General features: G+C 38.2%; 1 protein-coding gene and 1 non-coding gene across 18 annotated transcripts in view; one reads left to right on the top strand and one right to left on the bottom strand.

Annotated features, from left to right (window-relative positions):
- Positions 1-21031, top strand: part of NEK10 (NIMA related kinase 10) — a 225778-nt gene that overhangs the window by 111329 nt on the left and 93418 nt on the right. The window contains exon 24 of one of the 17 annotated variants that reach the window (XM_060638505.3): positions 12955-13105. The exons of 15 other annotated variants lie outside the window; for them this stretch is intronic. In XM_060638505.3, the coding sequence (XP_060494488.3) occupies positions 12955-12958 (4 nt within the window). In that variant the 3' untranslated portion in view covers positions 12959-13105. Of the gene's footprint in view, positions 1-10906; positions 10947-12954; positions 13106-21031 lie in introns of those variants that run through there. One more of the 17 variants, XM_060638502.3, reaches the window with a different exon arrangement.
- LOC132684443 (U6 spliceosomal RNA) lies at positions 16385-16491 on the bottom strand. Its single transcript, XR_009612664.1, has one exon. It is a non-coding gene; the product is annotated as a U6 spliceosomal RNA (small nuclear RNA).

Raw genomic sequence — 21031 nt, 5'->3', positions numbered from 1 at the left:
TTAAAGCATTTCTCAGCCCTGAACTGTTAACATACGTCCATAGAGACTTTTACACTAAAATGAGTGTAAATGCTGGTTTAATGCTGGTTCATTTTTAAACTATTTTTTAAAAGTAATTTCTACACACAACATGGAGCTCAAACTTATGACCCTGAGTTCAAGAGTTGCATGCTGTACTAACTGAACAAGCCAGGCACCCCTACTACTCATTTTTTAAAGTTCTCTGCTTAAGTAAACTTATTGGTAGTGATATGTTTTTGAAAAACATGTGTGGTTTTTGTTACTATTATAAAAGAAATTTATCTGGTTGGAAAAACTTGAAAAATATATAACTATATCAAGAAAAAATTATAATCACCCCGAACCCTACCATCTAGTGCTACTATTTCAATATTTCTTCTCATCTTTTATTATGAAATATTTCAAACATTAATAAGTGCCTATATATGCACATTAAATTTTAATAAATTTATTATATTTATTTAAGAAAAAAAAATCTTTAAAGAGATAATGTTAGGGGCACCTGAGTGGCTCAGTTGGTTAAGTGTCTGACTCTTGATTTTGGCTCAGGTCATGATCTCACAGTTTGTGAGTTCGAGCCCTGTGCTGACAGCACAGAGCCTACTTGAGACTCTCTCTCCTCTCTCTCTGTCTCTCCCCTCTCCCCTCAAAAAAATGGAGGAAAAAAAAAGAAATAATGTTATGGATTCAATTGGAGGCCTTTCTCAACTCTATTTCTCTGTCCTCCCCAGAAGTAACCACTACCTGAAGTTGTTGTATATTCTTCCATGTTTTTATACATTTACGATGTGTGGAGCTATTCATTGGTAGTATGTAGAAATGTTGCCAGTAGCTGACAACCCTGCCTCAGCCAAGGCCCCCCATCAGGTGGTCTCAGCCGAAGCCCGTAGGAAAGTGCCCCATTTAAGGCCTCTGGTAAGGAAGAGGCCTCCGAATGGAGGTGCCTGGGCTAGAAACGCAGCCGTGCATATGAACATGGCTGGTTGGGGTTGGGGGTGGGCTCAGTTCTTGACTGCAACTCCCTCTGGGAACTGTAACACACTGGCAGTGCACTATGTCTGGTGTGGGGAGGGCAACTTCCCCTTCCTGAGATCTGCTAGTCAAAGCCTGGCAACTGCCTATGGTCAGACCTGAAGGATCACACACAGGATTTTGGCACAGTTTGGAGTCATACTCCTCAATATGGTAACTATGTTTAACCCTTTGGCTAACTGCTAAAATGTTTTCCAAAGTGTTTGCACTATTTTATATTCCCACCGACAATATATGAGGATTCCAATCTCTCCTTATCATCAGCAGCACTTACTATTATTTGTCTTTTTGACTCTAGTCATCCTAGTGAATGTGATGTATGACCTCACTGTGCTTTTGATTTGCATTTCCTTGTGATTAGTGATGAACAACTTTTTTTTTTTTTTTGGCCCATTTTTAAATTGGATTACTTTTGTTATTATTGATTCATAAGGATTCTTACTTAATCTGCATACCAGGCCTTTATTAGGTATATGATTTACAAATATTTTTCTCCCATTCTGTGGATTATTTTTTCACTCTCTTGATAGTGTTCTTTGAAGCACAAAAGTTTTTAGTTTTCGTGAAACCCAACTTATTGATCTGGTTGCTGTGCTTAAGTATCTTGTCTGAGAAATCATTGCCTAATTCAAGGTCATTAAGACCTATATCTATATTTTCTTCTAATAGCTTTATAGTTTTAATTCTTATGTTTAGGTCTATGATACATTAGAGTTAATTTTTATATATGATGTGAGGTAGGGTTTTAAGTTAATGCTTCTGCATGTGGATATCTGGTTGTCCCAGCACTATTTGCTTAAAAGACTATCCTTTCCCCACTCATTGTCTTGGCATTCTTATAAAAAATCAATTGACCATAAACATAAAGATTTATTTCTGAACTCCCAGAAATATGCCACCCTTAGGCCTGTCACACAGTCTTGATTACTGTAGCTTTGTATTAAGTTTTGAAATCAGGAAGTGTGAGGTGTCTTTGTTCTTATTTTTCAAGATTGTTTTGACTATTCTGTGTCCTGTGTGTTTCCATGAATTTTAGGATCAGCTTGTCAATTTCTGCAAAAAACCCCAGCTGGGTTGAATCTGTACATCGACTTTGTGAATGTTCCCATTGTGATAAGCAGAAAAATGAACTCCCCCACACCCTACCTTCTGCCCCAAGATATTCACAATCCTGATACAATCCCTGGAACCTGTGAATATGTTGTTACATGGTAAAGGGGAATAAGCAGATGGAGGTGTGTTCCCAATGTAATGATGCCTTTAAATACAAAACAGAAGCAGAAGAGTGTCAGAGTGATGTGCTGTGTCAAAGACTGAACTGGCTCATTGCCACGTAGTATTCTATTGTGTATATAAACCACAATTTCTTTATCCATTCACCAGTTGATGGACATTTAGGTTCTTCTACGTGGCAATAAGAAAGAATGAAATATGGCCTTTTGTAGCAACATGGATGGAACTGAAGAGTGTTTTGCTAAGTGAAATAAGTCATACAGAGAAAGACAGATACCATATGTTTTCACTCTTATGTGGATCCTGAGAAACTTAACAGAAGACCATGGGGGAGGGGAAGGAAAAAAAAAGGCTAGAGAGGGAGGGAGCCAAAACATAAGAGACTCTTAAAAACTGAGAACAAACTGAGGGTTGATGGGGGGTGGGAAGGAAGGCAAGGTGGGTGATGGTATTCAGGAGGGCACCTGTTGGGATGAGGACTGGGTGTTCTATGGAAACCAATTTTAAAGTAAATTTCATATTAAAAGAAAAAGACTGAACAGGCTATTGCTAGCTTTGAAAATGGAAGGGACCATAAGTCAAGGATTGGTGGTAGTCTTTGCAAACTGGGAAATTCAAGAAAAGAGCCCACAGAAAAGAATAAGCTTTATCAAAGCTTTGATTTTAGCCTAGCAGAGTTATTCTGGAACCATCTAGAACTGGAAGATAATACATTTGTGTTTTAAACCATTAAGTTTGTGGTAATTTGTTGCATCAACAAGGGAAAACTAATTCAGCTATCTTAGCAATATTGAGTCTTCCAATCTTTGAACACAAGATGTATTTCCCTTTATTTAGGTCTTCTTTGTTTCAACAACGTTTTTATAATTTGCAGTATACAAGTAGTGGTGCATTTCTTTTGTTAGTTTTATTCTTAAGTATATTATTCTTTTATGATGCCCTTTTAAATGAAATTGTTTTCTTAATTTAATCTTGGATTGTTCATTGCTAGTGTATAGAAATATAATTGATTTTTGTATATTGATCTTATATCATGCAACCTTAGCTGTAATTGTTTTTGTATATTTCCTAAGATTTTCTTCATACGATATGTCATCTGTGAATAGAAATAGTTTTTCTCCTTCTTCTTCTTTTTTTTTTTTTTGAGTGTGAATGCCTTTTATTTTCTTTTCCTGCCTAATTGCCCTGGCCAGAAACTCCAGTACAGTTTTTAATAGAAATTATAACAGCAGACATCCTTGTCTTGTTCCTGATCTTAGGAGATGTTAGGGAAGTATAAACTAAAAAGAAAGTCTCCTGCCAACCCAGACAAACTCTCCACAGAAGTTAAAGAGAAATAAAACAGTTTTATTATTGAATAAGCATTGAACCAGAATGGGATCTACATCACAGGTATTCACTAAAGAGAATGTACAGATAGAATGGTAAAACTAAGCAGATGCAACCCAATACATACATGTTCCCCAAATAAATGAAAACTAGTCTTCAAGTAAGAGGACTTGACAACAGCATTTGTCACACATAGTTCATCCTACATTCACTTGGTAGTTGGGGTGGCCACCTGTGTTTGCTAATTGCCTTTATCCAAAAGAAAAACAAATTACTCATATCTTTATGACCGGAGGTAGATTTGTAACTTGGAACCAGGTTCTAGCTGAAGTTAGACTCCTACCCTCCCATGGAAACCGGGGGTAGGGGCTCTGAACTCCTTGATGATTACATTTCAAAGAGATAGCTCCCAGATCCTTAAGAAAAAGACTCCTGGTTGTAAAACTGACCAAGAGGCTTATTTAGGTACATCTTCAAGGGACAGAGAAGGAATTCACAATGACAAGTTTTCTAAGGTAAATGCACTAAAAAGAATGGCGGGGGTGGGGGGAAGGCATTGGAAAGTTATCTTTGCATCAGGAAAAAATTCTGTTTTTTTTTCAAATATATTTGTATTTACAGTTACGGGGGCACTCTTTTGGTTTTTATCATTAAGTATGGTGTTGCTTGAGGATTGTATAGATGCCTTTTATTAGGTAGGGAAGTTTCCTTCTGTTCCTAGCTTGTTGAGTGCTTTTATCATGAAAGAGAGTTGGATTTTGTCAAATGCTTTTTCTGCATCTATTGAGATGATTTCTCTCACTCTGTCAATGTAGTGTATTACATTGATTGATTTTCGTATTTTGAACCAATCTTGATTTCTGGGAGAAATCCCACTTGGTCATGGTGTAGAATCCTTTTTATATGTTGTTAGGTTCAGTGTGGTGGTATTTTGTTGAAGTTTTGATGTCTATATTCATAAGAGATATTGGCCTATAGTTTTCTTCTCTTGTTAGGTCTTTGGTTTTGGTATCATGGTAATACTGTCCTCATTGAATGAGTTACAGTGTTTCTTCCTTTTCTATTTCTTGGTACACTTTGCGAAGGATCACTGTTCCTTCCTTACAATTATAGAATTCACCAGTGAAGTCATCTGGTCCTGGCTTTTCCTTGTGGGTAGTTTTTTGGTTATTAGTTTAATTTTTTGTTATTGGTCTATTCAGATTTTCTTTGTCTCTTTCATTCAGTTTTGGTATTTTTGGTATTTTTGTATGTTTCTAGTAACTCTTCCTTTCCCTCTAGGCCATCTAATTTGGTACAATTGTTCTTAGTATTCCCTTATTTATTATTATTATTATTATTTTACTTCTATAAGGTCAATTCCTTTTTTCATTTCTAATCCCCTTTCATTACTAATTTTAGCAATTTGAGCCCTCTCTCTCTCTTTTTTTTTTTTGTCAGTCTAGCTAAAGGTTAAAGGTTGTCAATTTTGTTGATTTCTAAAAGAACCAACTTTTGTTTTTATTGCTTTTCTATTCTCTATTTTACTTATTTCTGCATTAATTTTTTTACTGCCTTCTTTCTGCTTGTTTGGGGTTTTTAGTTTGCTCTTCTTTTTCTAGTTTCTTAAGGTAGTAGGCTAGGAAATATTTTTAGGATCTTTCTTCTCATTGTATGGGCATTTACAGCTATAAATTCCCCTGTAAGCACTGATATAGGGACATCCCATTTGTTTTTCTATGTTGTATTTTTGTTTTCATTCATCTCAGAGTATTTTCCAATTACCCTTTAATTTCTTTATTGTTTATTTAGGAATGTGTTGTTTAATTTTCACAGATTTATGGATTCCCCAGTTCCTTCTCTTAATGCTGCCTAATTTCATTCCAGCATGGTTGGAGAACATACTTTGTATAACTTCAATCATTTTAAGTGTATTGATTTTATTAGTTTTTATATGTATCATTCTCATTGTCTTTATTTCCTAAATCATTTTTTTTAACGTTTATTTATTATTGAGAGACAGAGAGACAGAGCATGAGCAGGGGAGGGGCAGAGAGAGGAGGAGACACAGAATCCGAAGCAGGCTCCAGGCTCTGAGCGGCCAGCACAGAGCCCAATGTGGGGCTCGGACTCACAAACCGAGAGATCATGACCTGAGCTGAAGTTGGACGCTCAACCGACTGAGCCACCCAGGCGCCCCATTCCTAAATCATTTTTAAAATTTGATCTCTTTCACGTATAAGTAACTTATAAAATTTTTTTTATATCTCAGTGTTTTGGGGCTTTTTCTTTGAAGATTATTTTTTTATTTGATTTTATTATGTCATAGAATATACCTTACATAGTTACATTTTTTCAGAATAAGTTAAATTCTTTATACCTTAATGATTCAGATAATCATTCACCCCCAAATTGGTGGATTGATACAATAGTTATTTGCTCAAATTCTGCAATTTGGCCAGGTCTTTTTGAAGGGTAGCCAAGTGAGCAGCTCAACTAGGGTGGGAGAAATCTCTTCCAATGATGGTTGGTACTGGCCATTTGCTAGGAACTTACCTGGGGCTATTGGCTGAGTCCTTGGTTTACTTCCATGTGTTCTCTTTACATGGCTAGGTCAGGCTTCATCTCCTACATTATGGTGGTTGAGAGCTGAGAGGGAGTGTCTCAAGAGTTAGAGTTACAAAATAAAGCCTCCATATACAAGCATTTACCCAGCATCTGTTAGCATAACACTTGCTAATATCTCATTGGTTAAAGCCAGTCACATGGCCAAGCCCAGAAATATTGTATGAAAGGTGTACACAAGGGCATGCTTATGAGTAAAAGTATTTTGTTGACAAGTTACCAAGAGAATGGTCAGTCTGTTACACATGACATGTAGTTAAGTTTATGCAAGCTTTATATATTCTTTGAAGAACATGTGTTTTATTTTTAGGCCACAGAGCTCAATAGATGTTTATCCAACTATATTTATTGACAAATTATTCAGACCTTCTATATCCTAATTTAGGTCAATGATAAATTGGTGTGTAAAAATCTCCTACTGCTATTGTGTGTTTTGTTTGTTCTTTAATTGAGTGGATGTCTTCCTCAGTTCAGGCTTATAACAGAATGCCATGGACTGGGTGGTTTATAAACAACAAAAATTTATTTCTCACACTTGTAGAGGCTACAAAATCCAAGATCAAGGTACTGGCAGATTTGGTGTCTGGTGAGGCTTGCTTCCTGGTTCACCAAGGGCTGTCTTCTCACTGTGTCCAATGTATGTTGAAGGGGCAAGAGAGCTTTCTGGGGTTTCTTTTAAAAGGACACTAGTCTCATTCAATCCCCTTCATGCGAGCTCTGCGTTCATGATCTAACCGTCTCCCAAAGGCCCCCCTCTTAATACCATCCCATTGGGGATTAGTATCTCAACGTATAAATTTTAGGGGAGCGCACATCATTCCATAATAGTGGCCTTTATATTTCTAAAACATTCTATTTTGTTTATGTTTATGCATTTTACTGTAAATATGTTATGGTTCATAAATCTTTATTTTCAATTGTACCTTTCATCCGTGACAAGTGGCTGTCATTGAACTAAATACTTTTTTATTTGCTCATCCCAAGTGTTTCCTTTGTTTCATATTAGTATTGTAAATTATCATTTTTGTTGTGGCCCTCAGTCACATTTATTATTTCTTGCTGTTGTATTGAATTTGTAATGACTCCGTCTGGAATTCTTTGTGTTTTCATTGACCATCAAGAACCCTCCTTTTGTGTATGACCTGTTTCTTTTCTTAGACAATGAACTCGTTGATATGCTTGTTAGTTTACAGTTTTCATACATTTGAAAAAAGAAAGAAATTGAGTTATCAATTTAAAACCACTGAATCTTCCAGCGTTGGTACAATAAACTAAGGTGACAATCTCTAAATGTGGTAAACAAAGCAAAGTACAATCCTTATTTCACTTTTTCTGTTTCTCCCTTTCTCCAATTTAAACTGCTAACATTTGAAGAAAAGGGCGGAGTAGAAATTACTTGAGTGACTATGGTATCCCTGTGCCTTGTTTTTAAAATATGTTGCATCTGGCAATCTTTCTAACATACTTGACAGGTCATTTTCCTGTTGCATTGGGAAATAAACAAAGCACAAAGAAGATAGCTAATTTTCCACAGTCCCATGGTGTCAAGATGTCATTGCATTCAGCCACACCAGGTTCATTGCAAAATTGATTTATTTTCTCCATAAAGAGCTGGCATCCCATGGACCACACAGATAACAGTTAATTCCTAAATGGAACACAATAAATTTGGTACTGAATGAAGTGCTTTATTTCTTTCTGTTTTGAAAGCCTGCAGCTATTGTATTTAAAAGAGAGAAGAAAGGATTATTTTTATAAACTTTCAGATTGTTAAAATTAATTTCCGTGGTGTTGGAAGTTGGGAATGTGGAGATTTTAAAGGTTAATGCTTCTAATTAAAGTATGAAGCTGCTTACCTTGCATTTCACTGACTTGAAAAAGAAACGTTTAGGTAGACCACTTAGCTCCTTGCTTACAGGAGGGAAACTAGCAATTCAGTGCAGATAAAATGGTGGTAAAAATTGACCCTCATTCTTGAACTTTTACACAGAAATCTTGGAGTCATACAGTGGACGATTGCTTTTATTTTAAACTTTAATTTTAGTCAGGTTAATAGAGACAATAATCAATTATGGCAGACCAGAATGTCAGCAAAACCAAGTATTAAGGAAAATAATTTCTTTTGTCATGTCAGGGTTACAGTCAGCCAGGAACAGTTGTAAAAAGTGGCTTCATTCTTTCTCCCTTGCCCTTTAAAATCTCTTTCTTCTTTACTCCTCTTCTCCTTTTGGGGCTCACATCATTCCATATTAGTGGTCTTTATATTTCTAAAACATTCTATTTTGTTTATGTTTATGCATTTTACTGCAAATATGCTATGGTTCATGAATCTTTATTTTCAGTTGTACCTTTCGTCAGTGACAAGTGGGTGTCATTGAACTAAATACTTTTTTATTTGCTCATCCCAAGTGTTTCCTTTGTTTCATATTAGTATTGTCAATGATCATTTTTGTTGTGGCTCTCAGTCACATTTATTATTTCTTGTTCTTGCATTGAATACATAATGACTCTGTTTGGAATTCTTTGTCATCGTCAACCAGTCTGTCAATACTCTGGCCATTGATTCCCTGTGTTTTAATTTTTTCTCTCTAATTTCTCCTCATCAATTTCCTGGGAACATCTACAGTGTTTAACATAAAAGAAGAGATCACTTATTGTGAGATGCAGACATCGGCCTCAAGGAAGATACCGTGGGTGGAGGCTTTTCTGTACTCCCCAAATCACACTGAATCTGGTTTTACTGATAGCTTTCTTTGTTGGGGTTTAGCAAATGATTTACTTACCAGGAGCAGGGAGACAGAGTGAAATCCATGGTGAGAAGGCTGCCAGAGGCCTTGGCAAAAGTTTTTCGTATATTCAGAGCTATAGAGCTTCTGTTTTAGAGGTGAAAGAAGAATACTTTTCTTTTCTTCCTCAGCCACATCACATTATGGATTTAGGATCTATTTGCCCAGCATTTTGTGAGGAAATACAGTGAGGATTCAGTCCTAAGACATCTACAATGAAAAAGAATGAATGAGTTCTTAGAACAAATGACTTGAAATATGTGCTAGTTGCCTTTTGGAATAAAAAACCTTTGTTTGTTTAAAAATCTTAAGCAAAAAACAGGCTTTACTTGTGTAGCAAAAGTAATGTATCATCAAAAACTGTTTATTTGCTCACAGATTTGCTTTTGAGTAGCAAGTGATCTAATTTTGAACGTAATGTTGATTCTATCCTCAGAATTTAGGTCATACTGAAAAATAAATTTTAGTTTTGTTACAACACTGTATAAATATATATGTCATCAAGATGTTTTTAAACTTTAATTGATGGACACAACATTTTAAACTAAGAATAGATCTCACAAATCTCCCTTTCTTACAGAGATGAGAAATTCGAGACCTTCCAAAGGTCAAATAGGTGCTTGATGCCACAGAACAATTAAATGCTAATTAACTCATGAAATCTACTTTTACTCTAAATAACGAATCTAGTTTCTCCATAGCACTTAGTATGTTTTTATTTATTTACTTATAGGTTAGTTAGTTGCCTCCCTTGGTATAACAGAAACTCCCGTGAGGCCAGGAATTTTTTGGTGTGTTTCATGCTGTGTCCCAACATCTACAGTAGTTCCTGGCACAGAGTAGGTGTTCCATTCATATTTATTTAGTAGATGCAAGTGTGACTAGGGAAGAGTATGGGCTGTGGTGCTGCTACGATTTAGTGTCAGGCCATCTGTGTTTGCTGACTTGGTAAGAGAAGATTTCATGCGATAGAGAGAACTTGATCTGTATGTGAAAGGGTGATATTGCTTGGTGGTAAAGGGAGTGAACACCCTAGGTAAGTGTTGCCATGAATGAGGAGCAAAGATCTGGAGGGAGGCTGGCATAGGTGAGACCGTGTGAGAGTAGGCAGCCACTAGTGTTTCGAGATCACGCATACTTTTCTCAGATCGACCTGGTCGAAAACATAGCCTGACAGCACGGTCAGCACTACCAATCTTTTTCACCGAGTGTGGTGAAAGTCCTTGGCCAATCTGACTTTGACTTGAATAGGTCAAAGGTCAAATATTTGTTTTGTGTAGTTGTCCAGTCAGACATCTGTCTTCAGGATTCAGAAATATGACGGTCCCATCTTCACTACCATGTCCGTTGGGATGCCTGTTGTTTTCTAAGCCACTTATTATAATAATCCTCATGAAAGGTGCCAGATTTCTCTATATAAATAATAATGATAGTGATGATGATGATGATGATGGTGGTGGTGGTGGTGGTGTTGGCACTTTGAATTTGTATAGCACATAGAATTTTTCATGACACTTGCACATATATTATCTCATGGACAGATCCTAAAGAATTAATTGCAGTGTCATATAAAATGATCTGAAATCAATTGTGCCACCTGGGCAATGTCCACTGATCCTAGTGGGCAGATGAAAATTGAATCTAACTTAACTTTTCATTTTCCAGTTAACACAACACATCAATTAAAGCAGATTGATGTCCGCACTGATATTCACAGGTCCTATTTTGCATAAGACAGCATCAATCTATTCTTTTTACTATCATGAGTTTTATCCATATTACATATAAATGCTTTCCCAGTTTAAAGAAGTACTGCATTAATCAGTGAAATGATGGGTCAGTTTTAGTTTTAAAAGTCATCTCCTACTCGTTAATGGAAAATATATTGATAATTCTTCCAGTGAGTGTCTTGGCACTCTAGTTTAGAAGATGTTACTGAAGGTCTGAATCATACATCTCCCTGAATGCAATCCACAGGAGGCAGGTGAGCCAATATGAAGGTTTGGCATCTAGAAACTGGTCATGGCCTACCTTGACCTTGGAACTAATGAGGCTACTATGGATGAATCATAGTCCAGTGTATTTATTATTTAACTAAATCACTTACAGATAAGATACGCTCATTGTTGTAAAAATTGGGCCTGGATTTAACATTTCAGATATTCATATGTGTTTTGTACTTTAAGATGCTGCTTATATTTAAAAGAACTTTTTAATCATCGATTTCACTGGTGTTAAAACCATTAATACATGTGTCTATGCAACATGAGAGAAATGTGATGCCTTTTGAGAAATGTCCCCAATACCCCATAAAAGTACACTGCTTTCATTATTTTTATAAAGTAAGTGAAGAAAACCATACTTAGTATATAAATAGCTTTTTATTTGCCTTTCTATAAGAAGGACTACTTGAACACTAACAAAGGAGAGTACACCAGTAACATTGCAACTAGGATTGCCAAATAAAATGTGAATTTCAGATAAAGAGTTTTTCAGTTTGTGTCTCAAATATTGTATTTTTAGTGTAAATATGTCCCCAAATACTGCACGTTTTAGTAAACCAAATTCCACTGAGTATCCTGGAGTTTTATTGGTTACATCTGCCAGTCCTAGATGCAACTAGGGGCCAGCACGCCCTAAAATTTATGATCGAAGTGTGGCCAGTTTTCTTCAGGCATAGTATATTTTTCTGTGGTTCTTGACCTGTCGTCTAATTCTCTCTCTGTAAGAAGTTTGTATTTAAAACAATCTTGGAACTGTTCTGTGTAACTATCTGCTTACTGGCAGCAGTCTTCTATGAGCTGAGAACATTTCCATGATACCAGGGTACATAACCTCAACAGATAAAACTTTAAGAGACTGTTAACATCCAGAATGGTATTACCCATTGGCTCTCCTCAACTGTGGGGCTCATAGGCATGAATTAATATATTCCAAATTGATCAGTTTCTTCTCCCACACCTGATCCACTTGTATCTATGTTAATGATACTGATTCCCACCCCATCATCCAGGCCAGACACTTGGGAGCCTGGAAATGAGGGGTCTTCCCTTCCCTTTTGCTCCTTCTCACATCCAGTTAGTTCTGAGGAATCTCTCTTCTCCCTATTTCCTTAACTACCACATTAGTGGAAGCTCACCCGCCTCTCTGCCTCTCCTCCAGCTCACTTCTTTCACCCTTCCGTGGTGGGGAACACACTGGGTGGACCAGAATTCACTTTCACTTCCATGGTCTAGTGAAACTGGACCATATTCTATCTATGCCTGTAGGTGCTTAATAAGTAGGGTCTCACAGAAAAAAATTCAGAACATGGATGGATCCTGCAACTGCATTCACCATTCTGCCTAGAGTCCTTTTTGCTAAACTCTGCTCATCTCACTGAATATCTGAGTATCACATTGCTCACTCTCGCCAGAAAATGTGCCTAGCCACTTATTCCCTCTGGCTTCTCCCAGCTCCCCTCATCTCTATTAATTTTCATTGACTCCCATCCCACCATAGTGATTGTTTTTTGAGCTATTTCTCAGAAATATTATACCTACCTCCTGAAACCATAAACATGTGCCCCAACATGTGCACAACACGCACACGTGCACGCACACACGCGCACACACACACACACACACACACACACACACACACACACAGATACGCACTAGTGTGATTGCATGCACTTTATCCATCCCATTACTGCTATATTGAATCATTCTAAGATAGAGCATGATTTGCTTTTCAGTCTCAACAAACTATAATTACTGGGCTATACAGTTAATTATGTCACTTCAGGTCAGATTTTTATCCTCATGAATTCATATGGACTTTTGTCTCCTGGATTGAGCAAATAGTGGATCTTGGGTTCCCAGATAGGTAGTTTGTATTCTTTTAAAATGTATATTTTTGTTTCTTTTTCATTAACATTGACAAATTCTCTTTTTCCTTTTTCTTTCAGGTAGTCTAGGGAGATGAAAGTTTGATAGCCAGAACCTGAGAATGTACTTTTTTAATAGCCTCAGAATTAATACATTGCAGTGTGATACAAAAATCCTTTTTCTATCCTTACCCACTGAAGCAAATAATATTGGGCGAATTATTTCAATAAAAGAAACCTATCTCTAAAAATTTAGCCTTAACTGTGTCCCAAACTTCTCAACATTCTTTTATTAGTAATTTCTAACATTTGCTAGGCAAAATTTTCTTTTATGATGTCTCCCAACACCACTTCTAAAGATGCTACATCATTATATTGCTGATGAGATACTTTCTCAATGATAGTTTTTCGATTTCTCTAAAAATTCTAATTTCTTCTCCAATTTCATATACCCTTCAACAAATGAATCTGCTTCAGCTCTAGTATTTCTTTCTGCTCATTAGTGCTGTATATAAGATTGTTCTTATGAACTCACAGCTGTCACATAAGTTTATCTTCTGGGGCAAGAACTAGCATTTGGAAGGTTAAGTTTATCTGTGGGTCACTAGTATGATAATGGTGGGTACACCAAGAATTGGGGATAAATCTGAAAAGGCAGATGCTGTGGAAACATTGGCTCTTGAGATCGGAAAGGTCCAATGGGATGCAGAGTAGTCAGCCCTGAGTCTCTCAGATTAAGGAAAAGCTCCCATGCACATACATGCACACACACATCTTTAAAAGCCAAAGGATTGTTTGAAGTATAAATGAAAGTAGAGGCAGAAGTAGAAAAATGAAAAGAAATGTTTGCCTCAGGAGGTAATATCAGGGCAAAGATAGTCACAGGTCCCACCAGGCATTATGAAGAAAACAGGCCCTAGGGTTTAAGATGGCTCCCTGAAGGGACTCTGAAAAACTGAGAACAAACTGAGGGCTGATGGGGGGTGGGAGGGAGGGGAGGGTGGGTGATGGGTACCGAGGAGGGCATCTGTTGGGATGAGCACTGGGTGTTGTATGGAAACCAATTTGACAATAAATTTCATATATTAAAAAAAAAAAAAAAATAAGATGGCTCCCTGGAGGTGACTATTTCCCTGGCAGCAGCATCTGCAGAGATGTCTTGGCCCTTTTGCTATACCTCAGAAATAGCCCTTGGAATTCAAAAAATCATGAGGGCTGTTGACCTAGGATGGGTGGGTTCTCGGCTCTGATTTGTAAACTAGGCAAATCATTCAGAGTTCAGAGCTTTAACCCTAAGAATCAGTGGTTTGTGACAGAGACACTACATGCCCCCTGTGTGTGCCTGAGGGGCATGTGGATGGTGAGTAGATCTGGGAGTTGTTCCCATATGGTTTCAATGGAAGCCTTGGGTGTGAAAGGAATTATCCAAAAAGAGAGTGAAGGATGAGACGCAAAACAGCATTTAACACATGGGTGAAAGAAAGAAGTGCCATTGTATGGAAACTGCGAGGCAGGAAGGGACTACCCTTTCTGATATTACGACCTGCCTCCCCACGCCTCCCCACGTCCATTCCTAACTTCCTTTACTCTAATCTAAGTTTTCTATTTCCTATAGCATTTATCACCTACTAAAATAGTGTATAATTTACTTTTTAATCATTGTGTTGTGCTGTGTTTTTTATCTTCCCTGCCTCTTCTTACTGGAAGGTAAGCTTCATGAGGGCAAGTATTCCAAGCAGTTAATGTATTCCAAGCAGGGGGAACAGTCCTGGTACTTTGGAGGTACTTTGTAACTATTTATTGAATAAATGAAAAAAATATATATCTCAACAAGTAAGTTTCAGTCAGTAGTGTCAGAAACTGCAAGGAAGTCACCTAAAACAAGTGAGGCAATTAGTAACCCATTGGGGTTCTAGGGAGAAGTTGTATCAATGGCAAGATAGGAATAGATGCTGGACCACAGTTGGGTTGAATGATGGATGGTGTGTGAAGCAGTGAAGAGGGCCAGCAGGAATTACTCTTTCAAAAAACTTTGCTTGGAAATGAGGAAAACAGTGCTACTTACAAGAGGACTTGGGATCAAGGAAGGATTTTACATGTTTTGTTGTTGCTGTTTTTAATGGGTTAGACTCACAGGGCAATGGCAGAATGTGATCTGGTCCTCAGAAGTGGTGAAGGGATCAGCTTTCCATTATGGGAAGGTCTCTTTAGTGGCTGTGGAGAGCGTGGCCTAGAGCAGGAGACACTAGGGTCAAGGACACAACTGGGCCGTGGCTTTCAGGGATAATAGCTGGGAATGCTGTTCTCCCTGATCATGCCCTGGGTCTCTTCTCCACTGGCTTTCATTGACCATCATTCCTTCCCCTCTGCCCTGCTCTTCCACTTCAACCCCATGGAATGCCTTCTGAGATTAGTAGTCTCCTCTTAATCTCTTCTCTTCACCTCCTGGCTTTAGGTGAAAACTAGTTGTTTCCTGAAGGTCCTGTGATTATGTTTAGGGTTGGGCCTTTGTGAAGTGATTAGGTTTAGATGAGGTCAGGAAGATGGGATGGATCCTTTTATAAGAAACACCAGAGGGGCGCCTGGGTGGCTCAGTTGGTTAAGCAACTGACTTTGGCTCAGGTCATGATCTCGCCATCAGTGAGTTCAAGCCCCTCATCAGACTTTGTGTTGACAGCTCAGAGCCTGAAGCCTGCTTCAGATTCTGTGTCTCCTTCTCTCTCTGTTCCTCCCCTGCTCACGCTCTGACTCTTTCTCTCAAAAATAAATAAACATTAAAAAAAAAATTTTTTTTAAAGAAACGCCGGAGATCAATCACCCCTCCGTGCCATCTTCCCCTCCCCCAACCCCACCCAGCCATGGGAGGATACAGCAGGAAGGTGGCCATCTGCAGGCCAGGAAGAAGGCCCTTATTGGGAAACAGGACTGGCTAGTACCTTGATCTTAGACTTCCCAGCTTTCTGAATTGTGAGAAATAAATTCCTGTTTATTCCTGCTTAGACATCCCATCTTTGGCGTTTGTTATGGCATCTCAAACTGGATAACACACTCTTTTATTTATTTTGCTGTTCAATTAAAAAAATACAAAATCTGGTGCTAAGAGTGCTCATTACTACTGGGGCATTGTCATTTCCAAGCATTTTCAGCTGATAGAGCAAGGAGATACGTGTGTATACTAACCTGTGTACATTCACATATCTTTATCTATTTCTGTATGCAATCACCTGTATCCATAATAGGCTAAACACAAGTTCACGGTGTTGTCTCTACCTCTGTTTTATTGCCTTGTGATAGAGTACACCTCCCTTTTTCCTTGCTTACCAGTAGACTCCCTCCAACAGTGAGAAGTCTGGCTTTTGCCATCTGCTAATTCCAGACTGCATGAGTAGCAGTGTCAGAATTGTCACTCTTTACTCCTATAGGACATGACTCTGTTGACTAGAGAATAGTCCTAATGTATAATCCCAATGAATAGTCCTAATGACAGTTTTCCCTGTCATCTCACTGCTTCCAAAATATGGAATGTTTCACAGATTCGCATGACGTCCTTGTGGAGATGTCGGGCTAATCTTCACTGTATCATTCTAATTTTCACATACGTGCTGACAAAGTAAGTGCCAATGATCCAACTTAACAAAGACGACTATATGACCACTGCAGGAAAAAGGAGTATACTTATTTATACATAAAACCTTTTAACATTTGTTATCTAACTTCATTTACTTTGGTCCATTTAAAGGAAAAAGTCTCCCCTCCAAACTTATATGAATTATCATATTACTGAATTACTTAAGAGTTATAAAAATATTCATATTTTAAAATGTTTTAAAAGACATCTAGGTCCAATACTCTTCTTGTTTAGCTCACTTAGTAAATAAGAATCCTTGGCAGGGCACCTGGGTGGCTCAGTCGGTTGGGCGTCTGACTTCAGCTCAGGTCATGATCTCACACTCCGAGAGTTAGAGCCCCGCATCGGGCTCTGTGCTGACAGCTCGGAGCCTGGATTCCGTGTCTCCCTTTCTGTCTGCCCCTCCCCTGCTCATGCTCTGTATCTCTCTGTCTCAAAAATAAATAAAAACATTAAAAAAATTAAAAAATAGAAATAGAAATAAATCCTTGGCAATTAGCAACTTAATTGTTCATATATCAGGGAAGGACTAGTAGTGGAATTTTAAAATCTGAACAAAAAGTTTATGTTTTAAAAAATTAAGCGTCCTCTCAACCTCATCTATCTTCTACATCATTTTTACTATCAATTTGTGAATTTATGACTTATTAAAACAGAGGTAGTGGTTAGTGTCCAGCCCCATCTGAAAGGCTACTGAGTCTATATGAGTTATGTTTACTTATTTATTAGAATATTTATAATAAATGCACATTGTTCCTTGCCATCCGCCTAACTCTTTACTATCCCTGACTTCACTTAAAATTTTTTTCCAGCACTATTGAGGTATTAACAATTAAAAATTGTATATATTTAAGGTATACAATGTGATGTTTCAATATATTTACACATTGTGAAATAATTACCACAATCAGGTTAATTAACATATTCATCACCTCACATAGTTACCTCTTTGTGTGTGTGATGAGAATACTTGTGATCTACTCTTTTAGCAAATTTCAAGTATATAGTACATTATGATTAACTGTAGTCACCATGTTGTACATGGTAAAAGTAAATACATTTTTATTGCCATATAACTGACCATGGCTGTGATTTTTACACACATAATTGTAAATACTTTAATCTTTGTCAGAAGAGCCCCTGTGTTTGTTTAATATTGTCTAAGTTATGTTTTCTTTGATCATTAAAAGATTTTAGATGATTGGATCATATAGGAATGACCATTTTTTACATGCAGCATAATCTTTTTGTTCGGAAAAATGAAAACCCATTTTAAATTGTGTGTGTATACTATTTAACTTTTTTCTCTTAAAGGAAGCATTGCTAGCTATAAATCTCTGTATTTTTCTAAATGTAGTTGGGCTCACTTTAAACAGAGAAATTGGAAATCATTACAAGACAGCAAATTATTTTACAATGGGTTTCAAATAATAATCACCAAAAAACTTATATGATATTGGTAAGATGTGATTGAATCAATGACTTTAGCCATATTTCCAAAAGGCTGGGTTCTTTTGAAGGTGAAAAACACCTAAGTAGGTTTTCTCATAGAACCTGCATTAGTTTTCTAAGTCTGCCATAACAAAATACCACAGACTGGGCAGCTTAAATTTCTTTTCTCACAGTTCTGAAGGCTGAGAGTCCAGGATCAAAGTGTTGGCCAGTTTAGTTTCCTTTGAGGCCTGTCTCCTCTGGCTTGCAGATGCCAGGATTCCACCCTCTTGTTGCCTCTTCACATGGTGGTTGTTCTGTCTGTGCACACTCATGGGGAGAAGGACACCGATCAGACTGGAGTAGGGCCCATCCTAGAGGCATCATCTTAACTTGATCATCTCATACAGAATTTATTGTAAAATATGGTCACATTCCAAGGTAGTGGGATTGGGACTTCGACATAAGAATCTTGGGGGACACAACTGAGACCATAACAAGATTTTGTTGTGGCTTCTCGAAATCAGACTCTGCGTTCTATTTGTCGTTGCTTTTGGTTGTAATTAGGAAACTCTTACCTCAGAGGATATTTGAAGTTTATCCCAGCAGCAAAGTGATATGAGAGTTGGCAGTTGTATTGCTTGTCTTTCATTTCCCTTTCTTAATTCTTTTCCGGAAAAGGAATTCTCGGTCTTTTTTCAGGGGCTCATGCACAGCATTGATTCAAGGGCTCATGCACAGCTTTGAGAATCTGATGAGATCTATTATATAACAGTTAACTTCAACAAACTGCCTCAAAACTTGGTGGCCTAGTACAATAAACTTTTTAAAAGCATCAATACACTGGGTGCATTGGGCAAATTGGGCTGGTCTCAGTGAGGACTGCTGATTAGAGTATTGGCTGGGCTCAGTATGTGTGGTCACCTGGTTTCCAGTGGCTTCCCGCACAGGTTTGATGGTAGGCTGGCTGTGGGTAGTGGGTGGAGGTAATTGGGCCACACGTTACCATCATCCAGCAGGCAAACCTGGGCTCAGTCGCCTGGTTGTGTTCATAGGATTCTCCAGGGCAGGAAGGGAGAGAAAGCCCCAAAGAGTATTTTCTAAGCCTCTCCTTATATCACTTTTGCTTGTATCTTCTTGGCCAAAGCAAGTCACATCAAGTGCAGTTTCAAGGGGTAGAGAAATAGACCCCACGCCTTGCTGGGAGCTGCAAAGCCGGAGTGCAAAGGGGAATGCCTGTTGGAATGAGCAGGGTTTGTGGTCTCCAGTGAGAAGGAGGAGATGGAATGATGAGAAAAATAAACAGAGCAAATTCTGTTCCTACAAGTGTTTTCCCCCAGGTTGAGTGATTGTTTTTTGAGAGCAAATGAAGGCTATTTTCCAAAGAAGTACAGATGCTGGCTGTTGAGAGTGAAAGCATAGCGGGAACAGGAAATGGAAAAGGGGTCTAAGGGGAAATGGGTGGAACACTCGTAGCATCTGCTTCATGAGCTTTTGGAAACAGGAAACAAATCCTCTGACTTCTCAGTAGATTAAAACGTGAGAAATTTTTCTGTGGGGGGCCAAGGACATTTTTTTTTTCCTCTGGAGGACATTATTTCTTGTTAAGGCATTTTCTTTTAAATATGAACAGTTGACAGGTGACAACAGGAGACACTTTTTATACAGTTAGAACCAGCAGAGTCCTGGAAATTTCATTCCCATTTCCCCCATTGCCATGCTATTGAGCTCAAAAACACCAAATATGAAAATGCCCAACTGAGAGACCTAGAAATCATACCTTCCTCTGCAAGCACATAACGTAAATCTAAAACTAGGAATTCTTCTTCATAGTCTCGCAAAAATAGCAACTCCTTGGATATTCTTTTTTTTTTATTTTTTTAACGTTTATTTATTATTTTTGAGACAGAGAGAGACAGAGCATGAACGGGGGAGGGTCAGAGAGAGAGGGAGACACAGAATCTGAAACAGGCTCCAGGCTCTGAGCTGTCAGCACAGAGCCCGACACGGGGCTCGAACTCACGGACCACGAGATCATGACCTGAGCTGAAGTCGGACGTTTAACCGACCGAGCCACCCATGCGCCCCTCCTTGGATATTCTTAATAGTCAACATTGATTTATGTCTACTCTGGTTGTTCTAATATCAATTTATCAGTTTTTTTATACCTTAATCCACCATCAAAGCTAACCCTTAATCCCTACTCTATTTATGTAGAGGGCTGAGCACAGTCCTAAATACATACAGAAGTGAATTGCTAAAGTACTTAATTTAGGATGTGTGGGTATTAAGTGCTTTAAACCCTTTCCTGAGTTTCACTCTACAAATATGATAGAGGAGACTTCTATTACTCCAAAATATCCAGGAGAATTGCACTCCCCTCCACTTAAAAAAATGCAAAACCATAAACTCTCACACTTTAAATTCATTTAAAGGCTGACAGCATCCATGTCCAGATTGGAAATGTGATTTCAGAAGAGGTGAACAGGTTGGATGTTGTCATTTTCTGCAACATATTTAAATATGGTCTTCCTCCTACTTTATAGGCTAGAGTTGAAGAGCAATGGGAGGGGCTGTATCAATCAGTTATCCCATACTAATACTGTATGACAAATCACAAAAATTTCAGTGGCGTTCAACAATAAGCATTTATTGGGGCACCTGAGTGGCTCAGTTGGTTGAGCGTCTGACTTCAGCTCAGGTCATGATTTCACGGTTTGTGGGTTCGAGCCCCACATCGGGCTCTGTGCTGACAGCTCAGAGCCTGGAGTCTGCTTTGGATTCTGTGTCTCCCTCTCTCTATGCCCCTTCCCACTTGCTCTCTGTCTGTGTCTCTCTCTCTCTCTCAAAAATAAATAAACATTAAAAAAATTAAAAAAAAAAAACCAATAAGCATTTATTGATAGACTCATAGGCCTGGGCCTTCTGGGCAAGCTCTCCTTCCTTCCGGCTGTAGGTTTATGCAGTGTCTGGGGCAGATCTCCTCCGTGTATTTTATGCTGGACCCAGGCTGGTGGGACAACAGCCACTGGGATATGTTCTTCTCTTGGTAATGGACAGAAGCTCCTCAAAGGACAAATGAAAGCACTCAATATTTGC

The sequence above is a fragment of the Panthera onca genome, chromosome C2 (genome assembly GCF_046562875.1).
Source record: "Panthera onca isolate mPanOnc1 chromosome C2, mPanOnc1 haplotype 2, whole genome shotgun sequence".
NCBI classification, from domain to species: Eukaryota; Metazoa; Chordata; class Mammalia; order Carnivora; family Felidae; genus Panthera; species Panthera onca.
This window is presented reverse-complemented; position numbering and strand designations above follow the sequence as displayed.